A 21274-nucleotide genomic window follows, 5' to 3' on the forward strand; every position below is an offset into this window, starting at 1 on the left:
ATATACATATATATATGGTGTTGGAATTGCACTGCTATTGACGTGTTCCGGTCAGAATAAAGTTATTATCTGCGTGTTTATTTATAGTGTTTTCCAACTTGAATATTGTATAAATGACCTGCTTTTAGCTTTCGATTGCTTTTGAGTTCTGTGTTATGCACACAACTGTACATGTGATGTCTAAAGGTGTCCCTTTGCTACCGCACTCTGTGTTTGTCACCGCTTTGTGGCTCTCTTCTTCATAGTACCTCTTAAACAGATCTGACCAAGATCTTTTTGTGACCATATTAGTGTTCTTTCCTTTTGTTTTCTCCATTTTTCCATGCGTGTTTGTGTCAGTGTGACACCGTACTACTGTGCACCCACCAGATAACTAGTCAAAGCTGACTGTACCTTTCCACCTGGCGACTCTCTTGTGAGAGTCTGCATGTCCCGTGACTCCCTCACGTTCCTCGCCAGCCTTGCAATCTTGCGGCCTTGCCTGTCTTGTTTGTGTCTGTCTCACTGTCTCTCTTTCTCTCTCTGGCCGTCACTCTCTGTCTGGTCTGACAGACGTCCAGGTAAAGTGCGCAGGTAAATCTCTCCCTCTCGCCTGCCTGTGGACTGCTTCCACCCTTGTTCCCCCCTGCTTCTGGCCCCATGTTACTGCACCACATGCCTGTGACGTTGTGGTGGAATCCAATACTGGCTTTCATTTTGATTTTTGTTTCTCTTCCCCTTTCTCTTCTCCATTCACTTCTTATTCTGTCTTTGCCTTTCCGATACCTTCCTCTTCTTTCTGCTGTCTTTCTCTCTTTGTCCACTTTGTCCTCTCCTGTTTTATCTGTGTTAGGTCAGAGACAGTAACAAGGATGCAACTGGCTTTTTGTCCTTTCTGAGAAAGTGCACCAAATATGAGGATGCACAGCATGTGCTCTGTAACCTCAACATAGCCATGCCGCCCTGTGTCAAGGTAACGTCTACTTTCAGACCCGACCGTGATGAGCACATTCCCACAAACTAGGATTCCTTATCTAATCCTTTCAGAGATATTTTTGGTTTACAACCTTCTAAATATCGGTCTAGGGGTTAGCGCGCAGACCTCACAGCTAGGAGACCTCAGTTTAATCCCACCCTCGGCCATCTCTGTGTGGAGTTTGCATGTTCTCTCCGTGCATGCGAGGGTTTTCTCCGGGTACTCCGGTTTCCTCCCACATTCCAAAAACATGCTAGGTTAATTGGCGACTCCAAATTGTCCATAGGTATGAATGTGAGTGTGAATGGTTGTTTGTCTATATGTGCCCTGTGATTGGCTGACGACCAGTCTAGAGTGTAGCCCGCCTCTCGCCCAAAGACAGCTGGGATAGGCTCCAGCACCCCCTCGACCAGTAGTGTCCAACATGCGGCCCAGGGACCATTTGTAGGCTGTATTTTTTTTTTTGGGCCTGCAGTACATTCAAATTGGTTGTAATCTAATGAGAAAATATATTAATAGCATAAACATGTTTTAATGTAATTAATGTAATATTATGAAAAACAAAATAAAACTATAATTTGAGGAAAATGAGGTTGTGAAGTTATGACAATAAAGTCAAAATATTATGGGAATAAAGTCATCGTTAGGAGAAATAAATGAATAAATCAATCATACTTGGCAACTAAAGTCGTGTTTGCATTTAGATGCTGTGTGTTTTTACAGGTCGTTGGAAGTGAAGAACGCAGGCGAACTCTAACCCCTCTGGCCCTGAGGGAGCGCTACAGTGCACTGAATGAACCTGGCTTGGGTAAGTCCTACGCTGCCCGAACCACAGCCCTGCTCCTGAAGTATCCTCGGTGGAAACAGGCTCTGAATGTTGCACTGCCCCTCGACCCAAAGCCCTTTGCTTCCCACTTTCATGTCCTCTCTCATGTGCACGCATGGCACTGAGACCGAGCCTTGGATGCAATGCGCTGCTGTTCAGTACGCCCCAACGTTCTCCGCAGTGCACCTCAATTGAATGTGTGCCAAAAGATGCACATCTCTGTAGGACCCAAAATGGCTCCACGGTACCTGGATATTTTGCTTCTGTGGGTGCCCTGGAACAGATGAATGACTCCCGTGATATTGGTTTGCATGGCGCTGGGGTCTCCACTGCGATTTCCACTGGCATGGCGGCAGATACTCTTAGCATTAGCTTAGCATTGAGCTTAGCATTGGGAATGGGCAGGACCTCGCAGTGGAGCCAGACAGAGGAGCCCTGATGCCGGTCTCCTGTAGTTATACCAAGATGGAAGTGTGGAGGTGTTTTTGGGAGCAAGGCCTTTTCTGTCTACTCAATACACAGCGCAGATACAATGCACTAACGATTACTGAATGCGACTCTCATTATTGGGACTGGCACCTGAATGCGCCCTAAATTCTATCCGCTCCGGCCCATTTGATATCGGGGTTATTGCTTATCTCCTTCAACAGAACAGTGGTTGTGTTCAGGTAAGTACTGCTATCAACACACGAGGTTATTCAGCAGCCCCAGCATGCTCAGTCTGCACCTCATAATTGTCCTAAATTGCTGTACTGATTGGATTTTCATGTCTTCAGGTACAGTCAACGCAATGGAGAGGACGGAGATCAAAATAAACATCATATCGGAGCAACTGGGCTTAAGCTGGGCAGGTCAGTCTCCGAGGGCAGTGATTGGCAAACATTATGCACGTTAGATATCTAGTATGGCACAGGAAGTGAGACGATTTCACTTTGTTGGTGTGAATAATGCTTTTGTTTATCTATCTGAAACATTAAGTGGTCTTCGACTAGATCAGGGGTGTCAATGAGTTAAGAAAGTTTAAAAATGGGGGGAAAGTTGATACGAATAATACACGTTTTTATCACAACATACTGAAAGTGCTTTGGCTTTGAGAATGGTTCTTTTCATTGACTTGGCCGTTCTGTGTTCAGAGTTGGCAAGGGAGCTCCAGTTTGGCGTGGATGACATCAATAGGATCCGCGTGGAGAATCCCAACTCACTGCTGGACCAAAGCTCCACCTTACTCAATCTCTGGGCCAGCAGAGAGGGCAAGAGAGCAAAGAGTATGTCGGCTTCTTGGAATACACACACGTCCACTTGCTGCGTGACACGCAGATTGACTCCCTCATTGAGTAGCTCTTCATTCATCGCAGCCGCATTTGATTTTCCCCTCAGTGGAGAGCCTGTACATTGCTTTGAAGAATATTGATCGTGCGGACATTGTGAGCTCTTTGGAGGGTCAGGCCACGCAACTGGCGCCCGGGTCTTCAGAGGAGGGCGCCTGCCGACTGGGGGATCGTGACTCCACCTTGCTGTCGCCCAGTGTCATCAATGGTACGACACACACACACATTACACTCAGCTATAAACGTTATTAAAGTACAGTTTGTTCATGTTCTGTGATTTCTAACGAATGAATGTTAGATCATTCAGAAAAAAACTAAGAAAATCTTGCATTATTTAACGGTTTTCTGATCTTACAAATCCACTTATTTGTGAACAATCACCACTCGTTTATTGCAGTTAATTGTTTCCAAACCCGACCCCGATAAGTGAACTTTCATCAAGTAGGATTCAATATTAATAAAGGGAATATTATTGGAGTTAAACCATAGCAAACCTGTTTATGGTGTTCTAAATACACTATTAGAGACCTGTAGACACGAAATAACACCCCTATAGTCACTTTTACACTCCTTTTATTCTTTATTTACATCACATTGCAGGAACATAACAGATGGTCGCTATATATATATATATATATATATATATATATATATATATATATATATCACTATATTGACAGTTACTATGGTACCCGTTATGTCATTGTATGGTCATATCACCTCATACTTTGGTATTTGACAAAAAAATAAATAAAAATACCAACAAAAAAAAACAAACTAAAATTATTTTAGAAAGTCAGGAAGTGAACAAATGTAACAGTTACTGATTGTAAAAGTACCAGATGGAGGGGTAGGATTTAATAAGCTTTGCTTCTTCCTACTCCTTTTGGACATGTGGAACTGTGAACTGATTATGTGATGCATTCAATTGTAATCTGATGCATGTACAAATGAAATAAAACTTGCAATAAAAATTGCAGGGACGTAACAGATGGCCGCCACTAGCATAGCAAGCTACCAAGCTAGCTAGTTCGCCTCTCCAGTGTACTTATTTTACACTTAGTGATTCAAACGGAGTGGCGAAGAAGCCAAAAACTTACCACTTCCACACCGAATGAGAGGATAACCTTATTTTCCCACTCAGTCTCAGCTATGGCATGTTATTGATTAATTATTTGGGGGGAAACGCGATATAGTGAGGGAGCCATAAACGAACCGCGATGTAGCGAAGTACACAAAATAATTGTCAATAATGACAAATAAGTAAAAACCCAAAGTCAAATAAATGATGTGAATATATAAACAATGTATTAATATAACAAAATATTCAAACAACACAACAATAAACACATATATTTGTGAAAATAAACAAAGAAGAAAACTCGATCCAATACTAATATTACCCCAGTATTGATAATATCGGTATTTAGTAAGTCCACTGCTGGAAAAGGTGAGATGTGTTTTGTAACCCTTGTGGTGAGTGTGGGTAACAGGCATTTTTACCTTGTCTCTGTTGCTCCACAAGAGGTCACGGACACGAGGCCGTCGCGCCTCGTGCGCAAGCCGCAAGTTATTAGACCCCCGTTTATCAGGAGGGGTAAGTGGAAGACGGTGGAAGTGGGGGGGCTGCATGGTGGTCTGCTAATGACTCTCGGAGGATGCTGTTGAGGTTTGAGGAATGGTGCCGTTCTCTGTAAGCAGCATGCAACGTGTAAAAAACCCCTCCCACCCCCACCCCCGCCTCCGTGCACTCGTCACTGGAGCACAAGTCATTCTTTTTTCACGCCTCATACATGATGCTAAAATGAGAAACAAAGGTAACCTCTTTTCCCCTTGGATTGACTCTTTTTTTATATCATATATTTTAAAGGTAAAAACCAGCAGACACATTTTTGTTACACTGTGGTACCTCGGTTTTTGTTGCTAATCCATTCCTTATAGGATGCAATGTAACTCTATTTCAGCAAACAGCCTTAATATAGAACAACTATAGTTATACGTGCAGAAAACAATGCAAAATGCATTTCTGAAAGGGATAAATGAACAGCTATAGTCAAATTTCCTTGGCCCCGTGGTGGCTTATTTTTGCTGCTGTTTGAGATTGCAGAATAGTAATAATATCGTGGATTAGATTATATAGCATATTTCACGGCACAGATCGCTTCACAATTCACTCCGTCCTCAATCACACACTGGAGGTGGGAAACTATATCTGTAGTCACAGCTGCTGTAGGGTGACGCAAACATGGCTGCCGATTTGCGCCGACGGCCCTATTAACTGTATCGCAAGTGTTGCTTTCAACAAATTCTACAAAAGCGACTTCTTTGTTAGGCTACAGCGTAACCCAGGCGGTGTACGAATCCTACAAAAACCGGGGTACCACTCTACGTGAATTTGAACGAGACCTGTCAGAGAGATGTTTAGGTGATGTGTGCGTGTTTGTCTGGGATGAATACACGAATCAAAAGTGGCACGAGCACACGGGTGACAGTGTGCCGTGGGCCTTCATACCTTGTTTCTACTCCTCCTTCCTTCTATCTGCCTGAGAACAAGACAGAGCCTCGCCTGTTGATTTCTTTTGCTGCACCGAAAAGCAAATGTCAGAACAGGTGCTGAAATGTTCGTCTTTGGCTCAGGACAGTTTTCTCTCTCTTGATCTCTCAAATCTACGACATGTCATATCTGCTGCCGTGCCACTCCGCTGCCTCCTCCTCCTTCTTCTTCTTCTCCTCTCCTCCCGTCACCACAGCTCTTCCTGTCCGACCTCTGACCCCATGTGACCTCATGTTGAACCTCCGGGCCTCCTCCTCTCATTATATTTCCCCGCGCTCCTCCCTCATTAAGTGGAGCGGGGGACCCTCTCCTCCTCTCTCAGTCCAGCTCTGTGTGTGTTCTACAGTTTGTGCACGTGCATGCGCATGCTTTTGCTGTTGTATGATATGTTCGTGTGTGTGCAAGACGTCCTTAAATATTTGCAAGAAATTCTGTTTGAATGCATTGGGTGTCTTTTTTTTAATCAGCCTTGCACTGTAAAGTCGCTTCAACGCAGATACAACCAAGAGAGGTTTTGCCATTGTGAGTTTATAGAAGAAAATGCTGTTCAAATGTGCTGTTTTCCCGTTTCTAATTTGCATGGCATGACGTCTCCTTCACTGTGTACAATGTCCTTTTTTTTTCTTTACTACTCAACAATGTCTTTTGGTCTTCAATGCTTTATTAACAGACAAATGTGCCCTTTTCTTTTTCTGTGAAATAAATGGTGTGTTTTTGATGTTACGCTGTACGTAACCAGCTGTGCCTGGATGGACGTGATGTTCACACAAGGTGGCTGTGACGCCGCGTTTTTATCACTCATGGGCAAAACAACTCATTATTTCAAGACGCTATGAATTATATTGGCATCTTCTAAAAATGCAATGAAGCAAGAAAAAAATTACCGGTAATTTTCCAAGTATAGAGATGAAATAGTAATATTAAGAGAAAATAATAATAATAATAAAGGAAAAAAGTGTAATTGTGACAAGCAAACAAAACACAAAGTTGTAATTTTCGGAAAATCAGAGTGGAAAAGGGTTGTGATATTATCATAATAAAGTAAAAAAAAATGTTTTTACAATAAAGTCATAATATTAAGAGAAATACAGAAATATTAGAGTAAAAAAATGCTTACATTTTGAAGCAAATAAAACAAAAATTCTTGGAAAATTAGGTTGCAAAAAGTCATAATATTTTGATAATAAAGTCCAAATATTGTGAGAAAAAGTCATCATATTGTATATTTACAATTCCCAATATCAATTTCAACACCTGTAATGATATTGATATTTTCATGCCACTATTACTAATATCCCAAAGCTTTGTCTTGAATTAATTTCTTAAATTAATTAATGTCTTAAATTTAATTTGACAAAAAATAAAACATTAGATTTTTCAGTATGTGGCTCCTTGAGGACACTGAAGCATATTGGATATTTTTAGCTATTTTTTTAATACATTGAATCCTTTATTTACTTACTGTATGTGTTAAAATTACGTTTTATTATACAAATTTTGCCCAGGTTTGATGACAAAGTCACGCCAACATTGTCTGAGCGTTATCTGCTAATGGTGTGTGATGATTGTTATCTTTCTTTTGGATGTCTGTGACTATTTTTATATATATATATATATATTCAAGCCTCACCTGTGAGCTTAAAGTGTTGGTGCTCATCTGTATTCCAATGTGTGTGTGTTTGTGTGTATGAACGGTGTTTAACGAATAGCGTGCTGTGCATTTTCCGTTGCTGTTGTTCTGTGCTACGACAGTCCTTGTGCAGTACCATAGTTCATTTCAGCTTCTTCGTATTTTGTGATCCTGTGCCTTTGACACTTGTGTGTGCTGTGTGTGTGTGTGTTTGTGTCTAAAAGGTAGGAGTGAAGGGAAAGGCTAGTACATATTCATCACACTCATTGTAACGGCCATTCCAGTTCTGACCCATATCTCCATGCTCACCTCATTCTGAAGCCATTTGTCATCATTCTGGCCCTGCAACATCCCAGAAACACACACACTCTCTCATATAAAATTGCTTAGATTTTCCTCCATGCTTCCTACAACATCCTTGGCATAGAAATGCTCAAAATGAAGTAAAATACAAACACACTTTAAACCAGTGGTACCAGGTACTATAGATCATATCTATTTATTTATCTGTACTGTACAGACTGAACTCCAAACTGAAACCAGCAACAAAATGGAGAGCAGTGAAGCATACAAGCGTATTCAAGAGTCAAAATACATGCAGAGTACGAATTCAAGCATGTTTGCAGGTCTGCCCCGAAATTCAAAGTCCTCCCTGCCTCTCACGCCCCCACCCGATAGTTCGCCTTAATAGTCATCATCATCGTTGGAGTAATAACCCACGCTACTGTTGTGGCCGTAATCCAGCTGAAACTCAACTCTGAATCCTGGACAGGAATGTCACTTCCTGTCCACCTGTCCGGAAGACATTTATTGAAACACACACAATCACAGGTCTTATTTATGTCTTAAATGGCTTATTATATCACCTTGTAATTTGGTACGTGACAAAAAATACAAAAATAAAATAAAATAAAACAAATTAATTAAATAATATATTTTTTCCAAATTATATTAGGAAAACAGGAAGTGAACAAATGTAACAGTTACTGATTGTAAAAGTACCAGATGGAGGGGTAGGATTTAATAAGCTTCTTCCTACTCCTTTTGGACATGTGGACCTGTGAACTGATTATGTGATGCACTCAATTGTAATCTGATATATGTTCAAATGAAATTAAGCCATTACCATTACCATATTTTTTGTGATATGAACCATTATGTTGGGTTATATGAGTGTAAAGTTAACTATAGGGGTGTTATTTCATGTCTACAGGGCTCTTATAAAGGTAACAAGCAGGTTTTCTGTAGCTACAAAAATACTACATTTGTTAATGTTGAATCCTCCTTCTAATCAAGCGACATAACTGAGGGATTACTTTTGGTTTCTTAATCCGGCCATACGGTGGTTAGTGGTCAGGAAGACCCAGGTTTGAATCTTTTTTGGTTATCTGTGTGGAGGGTGCGTGGGTTTTCTCCGAGTACTCCGGTTTCCTCCCTCATTCCAAAATTGGCGACTCCAAATTGTCCATAGGTATGAAAGTGAGTGTGAATGGTTGTTTGACTATATCTGCCCTGTGATTGGCTGGCGACCAGTCTCTCGCCCACAATCAGCCAAGCTGACTGTCGGCTCCCATCGTACCAGAGTTTACAGCAACACGAGTCTTATTTATGTTATTTTTTGTATTATTTTCTGTACTTTATTCTCGTAACATTACTGCTATTGGTCCCATTTTCTTGGTGTTTTTGTGAGTTTTCTTGCTAAATTGTACTGTGTGAATGTATTGGGCCACAAAATGGCAGGCTTGCCTGAGTTTCCCATGCCAAAAATTCATACGCTTCCCAGGGGTTTTTAATTACAATGAGACCTTCAGACAGGCGCTATTGTCACGTGGAAGCTCGTTAAAGAGACAATACGGGCTATCCTGCCAAGAAACCAATCCACATGAACAGCCTCAACTGCTCATACAAAGCTGCATGGATTTAATGTCATTGACCCCGAATCCCGACACCGCCATCTGAATATCTTTGCAGTCACATTGCCCCTCGCACCACCTTTCCAATCTTCCACTACCAAATGGCGTCTGTCATTATGAAAAGACATTTTGTCAGCTTGAACTATTCATTGGTCAATCCCATTAGCGTCTTTCCTGGCCCTTTCCACTGAGAAAGTCAAAAAGACTGAACTTGTTTAGGATCTAAAACATGTCTGTAAGCGTTTCTAGTCAAGATATTCAATTTCATGAGAAATATAACCACTTTCATTTTCCTCCGCTTATCCGGGTCCGGGTCGCGGGGGCAGTAGTCTAGGGAAGCCAAGACTTTCCGGTCCCCGGCCACCTCCTCCAGCTCCACCGGGAGGACACCAATGCGTTCCCAGGCCAGCTGTGAGACATTGTCCCTCCAGCGTGTCCTAGGTCTGCTCCGGGGCCTTTTCTCGGCTGGGCATGCCCAGAACACCTCACCAGGGAGGCGTCCGGGAGGCATCCGGACTAGATGCCCGAGCCACCTCAACGATGTGAAGGAGAAGCGGCTCTACTCTGAGCCCCTCCCGGATGGCTGAGCTCCTCACCCTATCTCTTAGGGTGAGTCCAGCTACCCTACGGAGGAAACTCATTTCAGGCGCCTGTATCCGCGATCTCGTTCTTTCGGTCATGACCCAAAGCTCATGACCATAGGTGGGGGTGGGAACATAGATCGACCGATAAATTGAGAGCTTTGCCCTCCGGCTCAGCTCTCTTTTCACCACGACGGTCCGGTACAGCGACCGCATTACTGCCGAGGCTGCACCGATCCGTCTGTCGACCTCACACTCCCACTTTCCCTCACTCGTGAACAAGACCCCGAGATACTTAAACTCCTCCACCTGGGGCAGGACCTCATTCCCAACCCGGAGGGAGCACTCCACCCTTTTCCGACTGAGAACCATGGCCTCTGATTTGGAGGTACTGAGTCTCATCCCAGACGCTACACACTCAGATGCAAACCGTCCCAGTAAACGCTGAAGGTCGCAGCCCGAAGAAGCCATAAGAACCACATCATCTGCAAATAGCAGAGATGAGATTCTAAGGCCCCCGAACTGGACTCCCTCAACACCTTGGCTGCGCCTAGGAATTCTGTCCATGAAAATTGTGAACAGAATCGGTGACAAAGGGCAGCCTTGGTGGAGACCAATGTTTACCGGAAACAGGCTCGACTTACTACTGGCAATGCGAACCAGACTCCTGCCCCGTTTGTACAAGGACCGGATAGCACGTAGTAGCGCGCCACCCATCCCGTACTCCCGAAGCACCCCCCAAAAGACGCTACGAGGGACACGGTCGAATGCCTTTTCCAGGTCCACAAAGCACATGTAGACTGGTTGGGCAAACTCCCATGCACCCTCAAGCACCCTCGTGAGGGTGTAGAGCTGGTCCAGTGTTCCACGACCAGGACGAAAACCGCATTGGACCTCTTGTATCAGAGGTTCGGCCAACGGTCAGATTCTAATTGATTTGATTGATTTCCAGAAGGGACGTCATTGGAGTGATACGTCAGGTTATACCAAAATGTCGTGTTGCTGCTGGATGTTCACAGTATACGAGTGATACTGTACGTTTTATTTTCCAATTGAGGAAGATTTAAGACAACAAGGGCTGCATGGCGGTCGAGTGCTTAGCGTGCAGACCTCACAGCTAGGAGACCCGAGTTCAATCCCACCCTCGGCCATCTCTGTGTGGAGTTTACATGTTCTCCCCGTGCGTGCGTGGGTTTTCTCCGGGTACTCCGGTTTCCTCCCACATTCCGAAAACATGCTAGGTTAATTAGCCACTCCAAATTGTCCATAGGTATGAATGTGAGTGTGAATGGTTGTTTGTCTATATGTGCCCTGTGATTGGCTGGCCACCAGTCCAGGGTGTACCCCGCCTCTCGCCCGAAGACAGCTGGGATAGGCTCCAGCACCCCCGCGACCCTCGTGAGGATAAGCGGTAGCAAATGAATGAATGAATGCAGCAATTGCAGAGAACGTGAGACAGACGGAGTCACAACTCAAGTTGTGTTCTTTGCAGTGGTAAATTCACGAATGACTGCTGTGAAGGAACACCTTTACAAAGAGGATTTGGCTTGAAAGTACAGTATAAACACACTTTGAGAAGGGGTGTTATTCCCCTAGTATGGAGGATAAACACAAGACAAGAAGAACGACTATACATCAAAGTTGACACAAGAGACTATGTAAGTCATGCCTTGTTTACATAGGACGTGCGGCGGTGGCGAAATATACAATAAAACAGGCTATAAAGACCTCTCTTCCGGGAACCTTTTTGGGTTAGCATCTCAACAAGTGCGAAAGGCGATTCCTACATGTATGTGACCTGGAAGACATCATGTTGTTTTGGGTGTGTGAGGTTGTCAGAGAATGTACATATCACATATTCCATATACAGTAAAGTCTCGTTATATCGATATTGTCGGGAGTCGGAAAAAATATCGATATAACCGGACTGTCGATATATCCGATCCTGCGCCGAGCTGCATTAAAAGTGGGCAATAATGCACTCGATTTAAGCTGCTCGACATTGTTCTATACTATAGAACAATGTCGAGCAGCTTAAATCAATCTTTGCTTAAGGATTTCAATACCAAAAAAGAACACAGCGAACGGCTGCTTCCAGTCAACTTTATTTTTCACACTTCCACCACCAGAGCGCAGCACACACACCGATTCCCGCACTTCCTGGTTCACAGGTCATGCTCAACCCGCCCCACATAGCTGGCCAAGCACATGCCTGCAACAGAAGAACCAACTGCGTTCGTGGTTTCTCTCGTGTGTATAGAATCTATACACACGAGAGAAAACCACGAACGCCAGCATGTACATATGAAAAACAGTGATTATTGCAAGCGATAAAAAGATATCTGAATACAACACAATTAAATACATGTATTTGTACACTTGTGTCTTCGTTGGAATAGGTGTGTATACTATGTCAGTTGGTTCTTCTGTTGCAGGCATGTGTTTGGCCAGCTATGTGGGGCGGGTTGAGCATGACCTGTGAATCAGGAAGTGCGGGAATCGGTGTGTGTGCTGCGCTCTGGTGGTGGAAGTGTGAAAAATAAAGTTGACTGGAAGCAGCCGTTCGCCGTGTTCTTTTTTGGTATTGAAATCCTTAAGCAAAGATTGATTTAAGCTGCTTTTGTATCGATATAAGCAGACCAAATTGGCTGGCGGGAGATGAAAAGGGCATCGTAGTAACCGGATTATCATAATAACCGGGTATCGTACTAACGGAACTAATTATATCATAAAAGACTAGAAATTTGCCGGGAAATGAAAATAGTATCGTAATAAGCAGTACTTCGATATAACCGATATCGATATAACGAGACTTTACTGTAATTGATATGCATATGCTTAACTGAGAGCATTTTAGGTCCGCTGACAAAAATACAACTAGACCACCAATATCTTATTTTTTTTTGGTTCGGACCAGAGTGTCGGATTACAGGTGTAAATGTACCGTTAGTTTGTGTAGCTGATCATTGTTCTTTTGAGTGTGTGTGTGTGTGTGTGTGATGGCATGTTTGGGATCATTGATTATGCATGGCAGTTGCAGTTACTTTGCCTTTTCTTCCACTATGGAACATGTTAGAAGGGTTGGAACGATACTAAAGATGCTGAAATGTTGCGGACACTCAGTCAAACCCCCCCCCCAAAAAAAAAAAAACTTTAGAAAATAGCAGTTAAACTAATCCAGTCCATTTTGTAGGAAATTTGAAATCGCTGAAATTAGAATTCATGTTTCTAAAACACTGTACCAATATCGTACCAACCCCAGGAGTAAAATATAGGTGGAACTTTTTTTTTTCTATGTCACATTATGGCAGTCATAGCCTCATATCGTCACAGAGACTGATGACTCAGCAAATCCCATACCCCTACCCTCAACTCAGCGTGTCCCAATGACAGTAACCACCTTACCTTTCTTTACATCAGACCCTAAACGCCTTTTTTCCACCAACTTTCAAAATTTTGAATTGGGGTATTTCAATTGTGAATAACGTTTTGACTAGGACTGACTTCAGGCTGTAGCGGCTTTATTGGGACAGGGCTGAGCTACTCTGTTTCCATGAAACTGCCTTTCCACCAAATGATACAGTTTATCTCCAATTGCTGTGGTGCAGTTTGGATCAGATCTACATAGTACATGCAGTAGGCTGGGATCAACTAGGTTTTAAACTGGGAACTAATAATGTCTTGTTACGTGTTCTTTCCACTCCACGGAGCAACCACATCAGTATGTTCGAGATTTTTTGCAATTCTCTTTGCCAATGTTTTGTTTTTTGCATGTAAAGTTGCTACGCTTATACAAGGGTCAGGCAAAATGATCGGACACATTTGTAGGTTAAATAAAAGGCAAATAAAGGAAAGAAATTTATTTTCGAAAAGTATGTACATATAATGCCATTCTGCTTCATTGTGTTTTAAAAATTAAATCAGTTCTGGCGAGGTGCCAGTTCGGCCGGTTGATTTTCGTTTCAATGCAGATCCAGTAGCTGTGAAGTCGGTAACCCATAACAAGATGGTGTTTCCAACTGGTACGGGATCATGTCTACCAAGATTGAAGTGTGAACGGAAAACTGGAAATGAAAAACAATGCATTATATAAAGCATTATATGTTCGTACATACTATGTATATGTACGAAAATAATAACACTTTTTGGTTTCTTTACTTTATTTGCCTTTTATTTAACCCACAAATGTGTCAGATCATTTTTTGTATAAATAGTCGCACCTTGAGAAACAGGTACTACAGCTGCACATCGTGCCAAACAGAAAACCAAAGTAAGAGCACAAAATGGGAAACGACGTGTTTACTAAGAGCAAACTAAAAGTTTAACCTGAGATACGGAACATACAGTGTCCAATGTATGAAGAGCTTGCAACCAAAAGGCGCTAAATCCATTTTGACTGATTTCGAGAAAATCAATGATTTTTAACTACGCACATATCAATCTATTTGGTCATCAAGTCTATATTGCAAATGAAAGAGCTATCAATATAGGTCATAAAAATGCATGCTATAAAAATCCTGCACACACCATGTATTTTATATATTTTTTTTAATTATTTTTTTTTTCTGGATTTAGCGCCTTTTGGCTGAAATGATGGATTTAGCGCCTTTTGGCTGAAATGATGGATTTAGCGCCTTTTGGCTGAAATGATGGATTTAGCGCCTTTTGGCTGAAATAAATTTGAAGTCACCTTTAACTTCTTCAATGGCATTGTTGTAAAAGAATGTAAGGTGCTTTAATGTGCTATGCTAATAAAATAATTACAACACAGAAGCCATTCTCAACATACAATACAAAATAATAATTATTAATTAAATTAATAAAAATGTTATTAAAAGCAGTGCTCATATTTGACTGCACCATGAAGGTGACAGTGACAAAAATCATCTCATTACAAACTCTTTACATTGTATGTTTTTTAGTACAAGTAAAATAATGTTTCTCATGAAAGTTGGAGGTGTCAAGGTAGAGACATGCCTTTTATGGCGTAAAAAAAACTTCCATGTTACAGAATACTGTAAAAACACAATTTGTGTTCTCCTGAATTGCATAACATACTGTAACTATCATACGTGTACTTAATGTACACAAACAAAACAGGATGCGCACTGATACTGGCTTTCTGTATGTGCAGTGCCAATTGTATTCTTCTCTCTGATTGGTCAGATTATCAATAGATGGGAAACTTGGGCCAATCAGAATAAAGAATAAAGAAAGGGATTTAGCGCCTTTTGGTTGAAATCTGAAATGGAAATAGCGCCTTTTGGTTGAAAGCATAAATTTCATATCACTTTTTTTCATATTTTTAAAAATGATTTCAAGACCAAAATATGTGATTTGGATACACATGACAGAGGTCTATTAAACTCATGAAAAACATGCAACTTAGTGAAAATTGGATTTAGCGCCTTTTGGTTGCAAGCTCTTCGTATGTGTGAACTTTTACTAATACTCCACATCTTTCCTCACTGTATTGTTTGATGGGCAAATTCCATTTGCTTATCTTCCATTTACGTAGTACTTTTGAAACCCGTGTGCCTGCGCACTGGAGCAGGACTGTACTGTTTGGTGGAAACAAGGCTTGGATCCTCCCCATCCTCACCTCCCCCCCCCTGGCTGTGCCTGCATGGTGTTAGTCTTTCTCTTGTCTCGCCCCTGTCCTCCCTCCAGGTTATGGGCTGGTTCAGGAGGAGCTGCTGTCTCCAGCCTCCATGCAGTACAGTATACCCTCCCCTCTGGGTGCCGAGCCCTACTGGCAGGAAGTCTCCAGTCTGGAATGTGCTCCCATCGCAGCCACAGAGGAAGACACCTTGATGGAAATGTCGGACGTCCAGGTTTGGCCGGCGGGGGTCAGCCCGTCACTGGTTACAGTGGAAGACTCCTCCTTGGACGGCAGCAGTCGAGCGGACGACTCGGAGGGCGCCACGCTCTCCCTTCCCTGCAGCTTGGGCCGCCCCAGCAGTGGAGCCAGCGGGGCGAGCGGCTCCATCATGGAGCTGGAGGAGGAGGAGGAAGAGGAGGAAGAAGGGGAGGTTGAGGAGGAGGAGGCGCCACTGGAGCCAGTGAGCGCCATAGCAGAAAGGGACCGTGTTAGAGCCAGTGGCGCCGTTCCCAAGGTCAACTTGAACGGCCAGCTGGGAGGTCAGAGGTCGGATGGGAGGAGAGGGGAGGGTCCTGCGACAGGAGGAGGAGCAAAAAGAGGCGGGGCAGGGCTTGGTTCAGTGGAAGGCGTTTCTGTTGTTGCAGGCCAGCAGGGGTACGGCCAGTGTGAGATGCCCACATTGAGTCGAGCTGGCGAACACAACGGAGACAACCGGTATGTGACGTCCATGTTCTTCTACTCCCATTTTTACTTCACCCACCACTCACTGCCCTTCACTCTCCTGCCAGGTTGGTCGGCGGTGGAGCGTTTCAACCCTATCTACCCGAAAAGGACGCCCTGCAGGGCTGGGTGGGATCAGTATCGTCGGGACGGGACATGAGCGCACCAGGCCTCCATGCCGCCCAGGAGGCTCTGCTGACTCCGGTGTGTGACACAGGTTACTCACATGTGCAGCGTGGGCGCTTCCTGGAGGGCACGCAGCCCTTGGGCAAGGAGCTAGGCTCCCCTCAACAGGAGGCAGGCAAACGTGCTTGGGAACAGGATTGGAGGCAGGGCAAGGTCAGGTTGAAGTCTCTACGACCTGCTGCTGCTTTTTTATTTTTTGGAAGCGGGAACATCTTATCTTTTTGTTTTTGTCTTTTTTGAAAAAGGCAATGAAATTCCAGCCATGATTGCAACCATCAGTAGCTTTAGTCTCACAAAACACATCAAAATGATCATTTTGATGACGTCACGGCGCTTGATCAAAAAATGTGTTGTACCATATGGTTTCAAGTCATTTTTTCCATAGATTTAACATTTCAAATGAGCAGATTATAGCTGTGCGCAGTACACAGTGGAACCTCGGTTAGCATACGCCCCAGTTAACAGATTTTTTGGTTTACAGCAAAAATTTACACAAACATTTGCCTCCGTCACGTTAATAATACACTGCGTGAGTTCAACTGTTGTTGTCCATCTTAGTATCCTTTTAGCATGGAAACTGGCCCGTCTATGACATCATCACCAGTTGACTGTATTTCTTTGCTAACTAACACACTTGCACCACAAGTCTCTGCTTTTCGTATTCATCACGCCTGCAAAACAATGCAGGATTGAGTCAAAATAACTTGCAAGTACCAACATTTAGCTAAAGGAAGTGAATTCAAGACCATTGATGGGAATCTAAATAATTTCTCTTACTGTCAGCATAACGGCGTTACCGTTTTTGGCACACCATTACTGTACGTTACTGAAGCCACCTAAATATGTATATCACCGATATTACTCGCAGGGGCGAGTAATGCAATAGTTACTTTTACTGGTAACTAGTTACTTATGTAGTGCAGTAACTCAGATAGTAACTCGGAGAAGTAACTAGGGCCTTACGGCGGTCGTGTGGTTAGCGTGCAGACCTCAAAGCTAGGACACCCGGGTTCAATTCCACCCTCGGCCATCTCTGTGTGCCGTTTGCATGTTCTCCCAGTGCATGCGTGGGTTTTCTCCGGGTACTCCGGTTTCCTCCCACATTCCAAAAACATGCTAGGTTAATTGGCGACTCCAAATTGTCCATAGGTATGAATGTGAGTGTGAATGGTTGTTTGTCTATATGTGTCCTGTGATTGGCTGGCCACCAGTCCAGGGTGTCCAAAGTCCAAAGACAGCTGGGATAGGCTCCAGCACCCACCGCGACCCTCATGAGGATAAGCGGTAGAAAATGAATGAACTTGTAATTAAAACTAATACTTTTTTAAAGTAACGTACCCAAACACACACTTGTACCCAAGACATCTGCATATAAAAGTAAAATTGTAGAACTGTATTTTTAGAGTCCAGATTGGATTAATTCTGGGAGAAATTGAGTCGGACCTTCTGGAACGTATTCATGACGCTAACCTCGGTTCCATTGTATAATATATCATAACAGTATAAGTTTGTGCTGATGTTTAATGGTTTTTATGCAGAGGGAGGAGAAAGAGGACTATCGTGCTGACGAACACGGCAGCATGCTGACGAGAAAAGTGAGTATATTTTCCCAGAAGCCACCAGCCAAATATTGGGTTACATTCTCCCCTCCAACGCACATGACAGCAAACCAGACAAATGGGTCGCAAATGGGTCACCATCTAAATAAGCACAGTGGAACTTATACAAATTCGACCACAATTTTTGTGCACTTGCATGAATTATACCTGACATCACCACATCATGTGATCTTTCATCTTTCATGTCTTTGTTGGGACATGTGAGGTCCTTTAGAAGCACACATGATGAACCGAACTGCAGCAGTTAGTTCCCTGCTCTGCATGGTTCCCATGTTGTCTTCAGCACTTACTGTATCTGGTCCGAGTGTTGTTTACGTCCCTCCCTCCTTGCTCCAGGTGGGGGCGGATGTGAGAAGGAACGCTCAGTCGGTGCAGCGCACCAGCCTTCGGAGGGTTAAACACTGAAACACAACACACACAACCCGGTCCACGAGGTACGCGATTTTTCCTCCCGCAAGCACTCGTGCATCCCAGTGCTTGGATAAAGTACAGAACTCTACCAGAGCCGCTTCCATGTTTTTTACCTTGATGCCACTTGCTGTTTTTGGGGTCATGTTCATATTCATATTCATATACTGAGCTCTGTTTTATTGTTTTGTCTCTTTGTTGTGTGTCTTCCAGGACAAGAGAGCGGCTGCCAAAGCTTCCTCCACAAAATCCCAACCGGAGCGCAAAGGAAAGTGAGCAAGAGGACTACCAAACAACAATATGACAAACATTCAATTAACCTCACACAGAAACACACACACATACAGAAAAAAGGGTGTGAGAGTTCAACTTGTAGTTTTATAACATTTGTAAAGTATCACATTACCTAAGGCATGGATTTTTCTAGAAAAGCATCCAAAAAAAGAACAAATGTCACCAAAACGAGACAACAAAAAGTGCTTCCTGTCAACTGTAACTGCATGACGACTGCTGGTGCATGACTTACGAACTTTTGTCATTATCTACAAACTGAAGGGAGTACAAGGTAGTACAAGTACAAATGGACTGTCCCACGCTTGAGGGGGACGGGGGACAAAGCCCCAGTAACACAGCAGCTTAAAAAAAAAAAAAAAAAGGGTTGTGCTTTCAGGTTGGAGCCTGTCATTGCTTCTTTCAGTGGACCCTTTTCGTTGTGCGTGTGTATCGTATATGCGCTCTCTGCTTCTGTGGACGTGTGTCGCCGTGTGTGTGCATGCGTTTATCGCTTGCCCCCCTGTTTGGCTCCAAGGCTCCGTGATGTCACGGCGTGCTCGCCGCTGGAATGAAGAAGCAGCAGTGCTCCCTTCCCTCGCTTATGATTGTCCTCGTATGCTGAATGGACCTTCCTTGTTGTTGTTGTTGCTGCTTTTCCCAAACATGCCCAATCTTAAACTGTTGTCTTTTTGTTTTTTAATGGGTTTTAGAAAGAACCGGAATCTTTTTTGATCGCTTGGTAGCAATGTGCAGCCGCTCCATAACACTGATGCTCTATTCTACCTTCTTCCTTTCGTCTCCTGGTAGCCTCACTTGATATGCAGAACAATCCAAGGCCTCTCGTTCCCATTCATCCGATGTTTAAAAGTCAGTGTTCTCCATCTTTGAGGCAAAGCGAATGCAGTATGTAGTGATTCCGGGGGTTTGGAGTGAGCTATTGTGCTGCTTTGACGCGTGATTGTGCAAGGAAGTGTGCGGCAAAAGGGCACGCAGGCAGCATTGTGATTGTCTCACTCTCACCGACCCCAGACTCGTGATCCGTCGACACAAAACCGAAGCACACTCGTCACACAATCATATCACAAAGGTCTTGGAAAGTATGAATTTGCCACAGCAATAAAATCCAATCACATGTGTGCTACTAGGAAGTACACTTATACACTGTTTTTTGTTTGTTTGTTTGTTTTTAATCTCCTGGACAAGACTGGAAGATTTGTGCTGTACTGACCTTGACTGACACAAGATCACACCAGTCCACCATATCAGTGTAGCAGCCAGAGAGAGATTTGTGTCTGTTTTTCCAGCCTTTAGCGTAGCAAAGTACCAACTAGTGTTATGTTACAATACAATTTGTTGTCTTTGTTTTCTGTATAAGTGAACGTATGTGGATACAGTGGATGCAGACACGTACCTTGGTTTTCTCATCTGAGACACTTTTTATGCAGAAACCTGATGTTGGAGATTATGCAGGGTGGGGGTCATATTATGGTAGCACACATCCGCCAAACTTAGAAAAAACAAACACTATTTATCCCATAAGTACTGTAAATGCTACTGTAGCATGCATATGTGAGTCTGACAGAATGAATGAAGATCACACATACCCTGTGCCCACGCATGCATGATAGCCTCATCTGATATTTTTGCAACATTTTTCCACTTTTCACACACCACTCAGGTTTTAGTTTGGCTATTTAAGTGTTTTTTTGTGCCATGCATGAGTGACAACGTGGGTGACTATTTTGTCCTGTTATTTTATTTGTATTTTTTAGGATGTATTGTGTCTGCGTGTGAGAGATATTTGGCTCTCAACATTGTTGGACCATGTAAAAGAGGGAAGTTTTTACCAGGCATGCCACTCGAAAGGTGAACGTGTAACCTCCGATGACGTATTGTAAAAATGTAATTGTCCAGAAGAATAGAGCTCACCTATACTCCTTTAGAATGGATACATGACAATGTAAACGCAATATCATATTACTCTATCCTAAGGAATGCAACTGCACCCATGCACAAAAAGATGTTTTTATGAAAATATGTGTATAAAAAAATATATGACAAAATATATTTCATTAGAATGCTATGCACCCTCATAGAGTTGTTATGGATGTTCTTTAAGCGTTATCTAGTTAGCCGACTCCCACATGATGGGAACCATAGAGGCTTTGTAGCTTTGACCACTTGTTTTATTTTCTTTTGTATTGGTCCGAAAAAATGATTCAAGAAAAAAAAATCAAGAAAATGTATACAAGCCTTTTAATCAGAAATATTCTGACTTAAAGATATGTATAGATCATCTTACCCTGTACACCAGCTCAAACCATTTACAAGACTTAATAAACAAAGATGTGACATAGATGTTGTCTTCCTTGCCCTAAGGCACTATTATTGTATGTTTACTAAATTACTCCTACTGTATACTATTTTTTGGGAAGTTTCACATTCATTTTGTAATTTGAATTTTATAAACTTACTATAAACATTTATTTTTCCCTTCATCTAGAAAGCAATGAATGCCTGACCAGTCACCATTCGTGACTAAGCGCACTACATGAACGATTTGCTGTTTTTATGGTTTATTTTTAAAATGCCAGCCCATACATGGTAGCTGAATACTGTGTTCTGTTGTGACTTCCGCATCGCAGCGTGAAAAAAAACTACAACTTCCGCTATGTGTGA

At 42.9% G+C, this 21274-nt stretch overlaps 1 protein-coding gene across 10 annotated transcripts in view; it reads left to right on the top strand.

Annotated features, from left to right (window-relative positions):
- LOC131120067 (uncharacterized) overlaps nt 1–20951 on the top strand; it is a 66767-nt gene extending 45816 nt beyond the window's left edge. For 2 of the 10 annotated variants that reach the window (XM_078794277.1, XM_078794279.1), the window contains 11 exons: nt 833–952; nt 1679–1763; nt 2558–2632; nt 2915–3046; nt 3159–3317; nt 4635–4706; nt 15458–16103; nt 16178–16313; nt 17834–17890; nt 18251–18348; nt 18536–20951. In XM_078794277.1, coding sequence (XP_078650403.1) covers nt 833–952; nt 1679–1763; nt 2558–2632; nt 2915–3046; nt 3159–3317; nt 4635–4706; nt 15458–16103; nt 16178–16313; nt 17834–17890; nt 18251–18319 — 1551 coding nt within the window. In that variant the 3' untranslated portion in view covers nt 18320–18348; nt 18536–20951. Of the gene's footprint in view, nt 1–832; nt 953–1678; nt 1764–2557; nt 2633–2914; nt 3047–3158; nt 3318–4634; nt 4707–5859; nt 11796–15457; nt 16104–16177; nt 16314–17833; nt 17891–18250; nt 18349–18535 lie in introns of those variants that run through there. The other 8 variants (XM_078794281.1, XM_078794278.1, XM_078794280.1 and 5 more) reach the window with 8 other exon arrangements.
- The last annotated feature ends 323 nt before the right edge of the window (nt 20952–21274 follow it).

Source organism: Doryrhamphus excisus, linkage group LG10 (genome assembly GCF_037039965.1).
Source record: "Doryrhamphus excisus strain RoL-2023G ecotype Guam linkage group LG10, RoL_Dexc_Guam_v1.1, whole genome shotgun sequence".
Classification (NCBI taxonomy): domain Eukaryota; kingdom Metazoa; phylum Chordata; class Actinopteri; order Syngnathiformes; family Syngnathidae; genus Doryrhamphus; species Doryrhamphus excisus.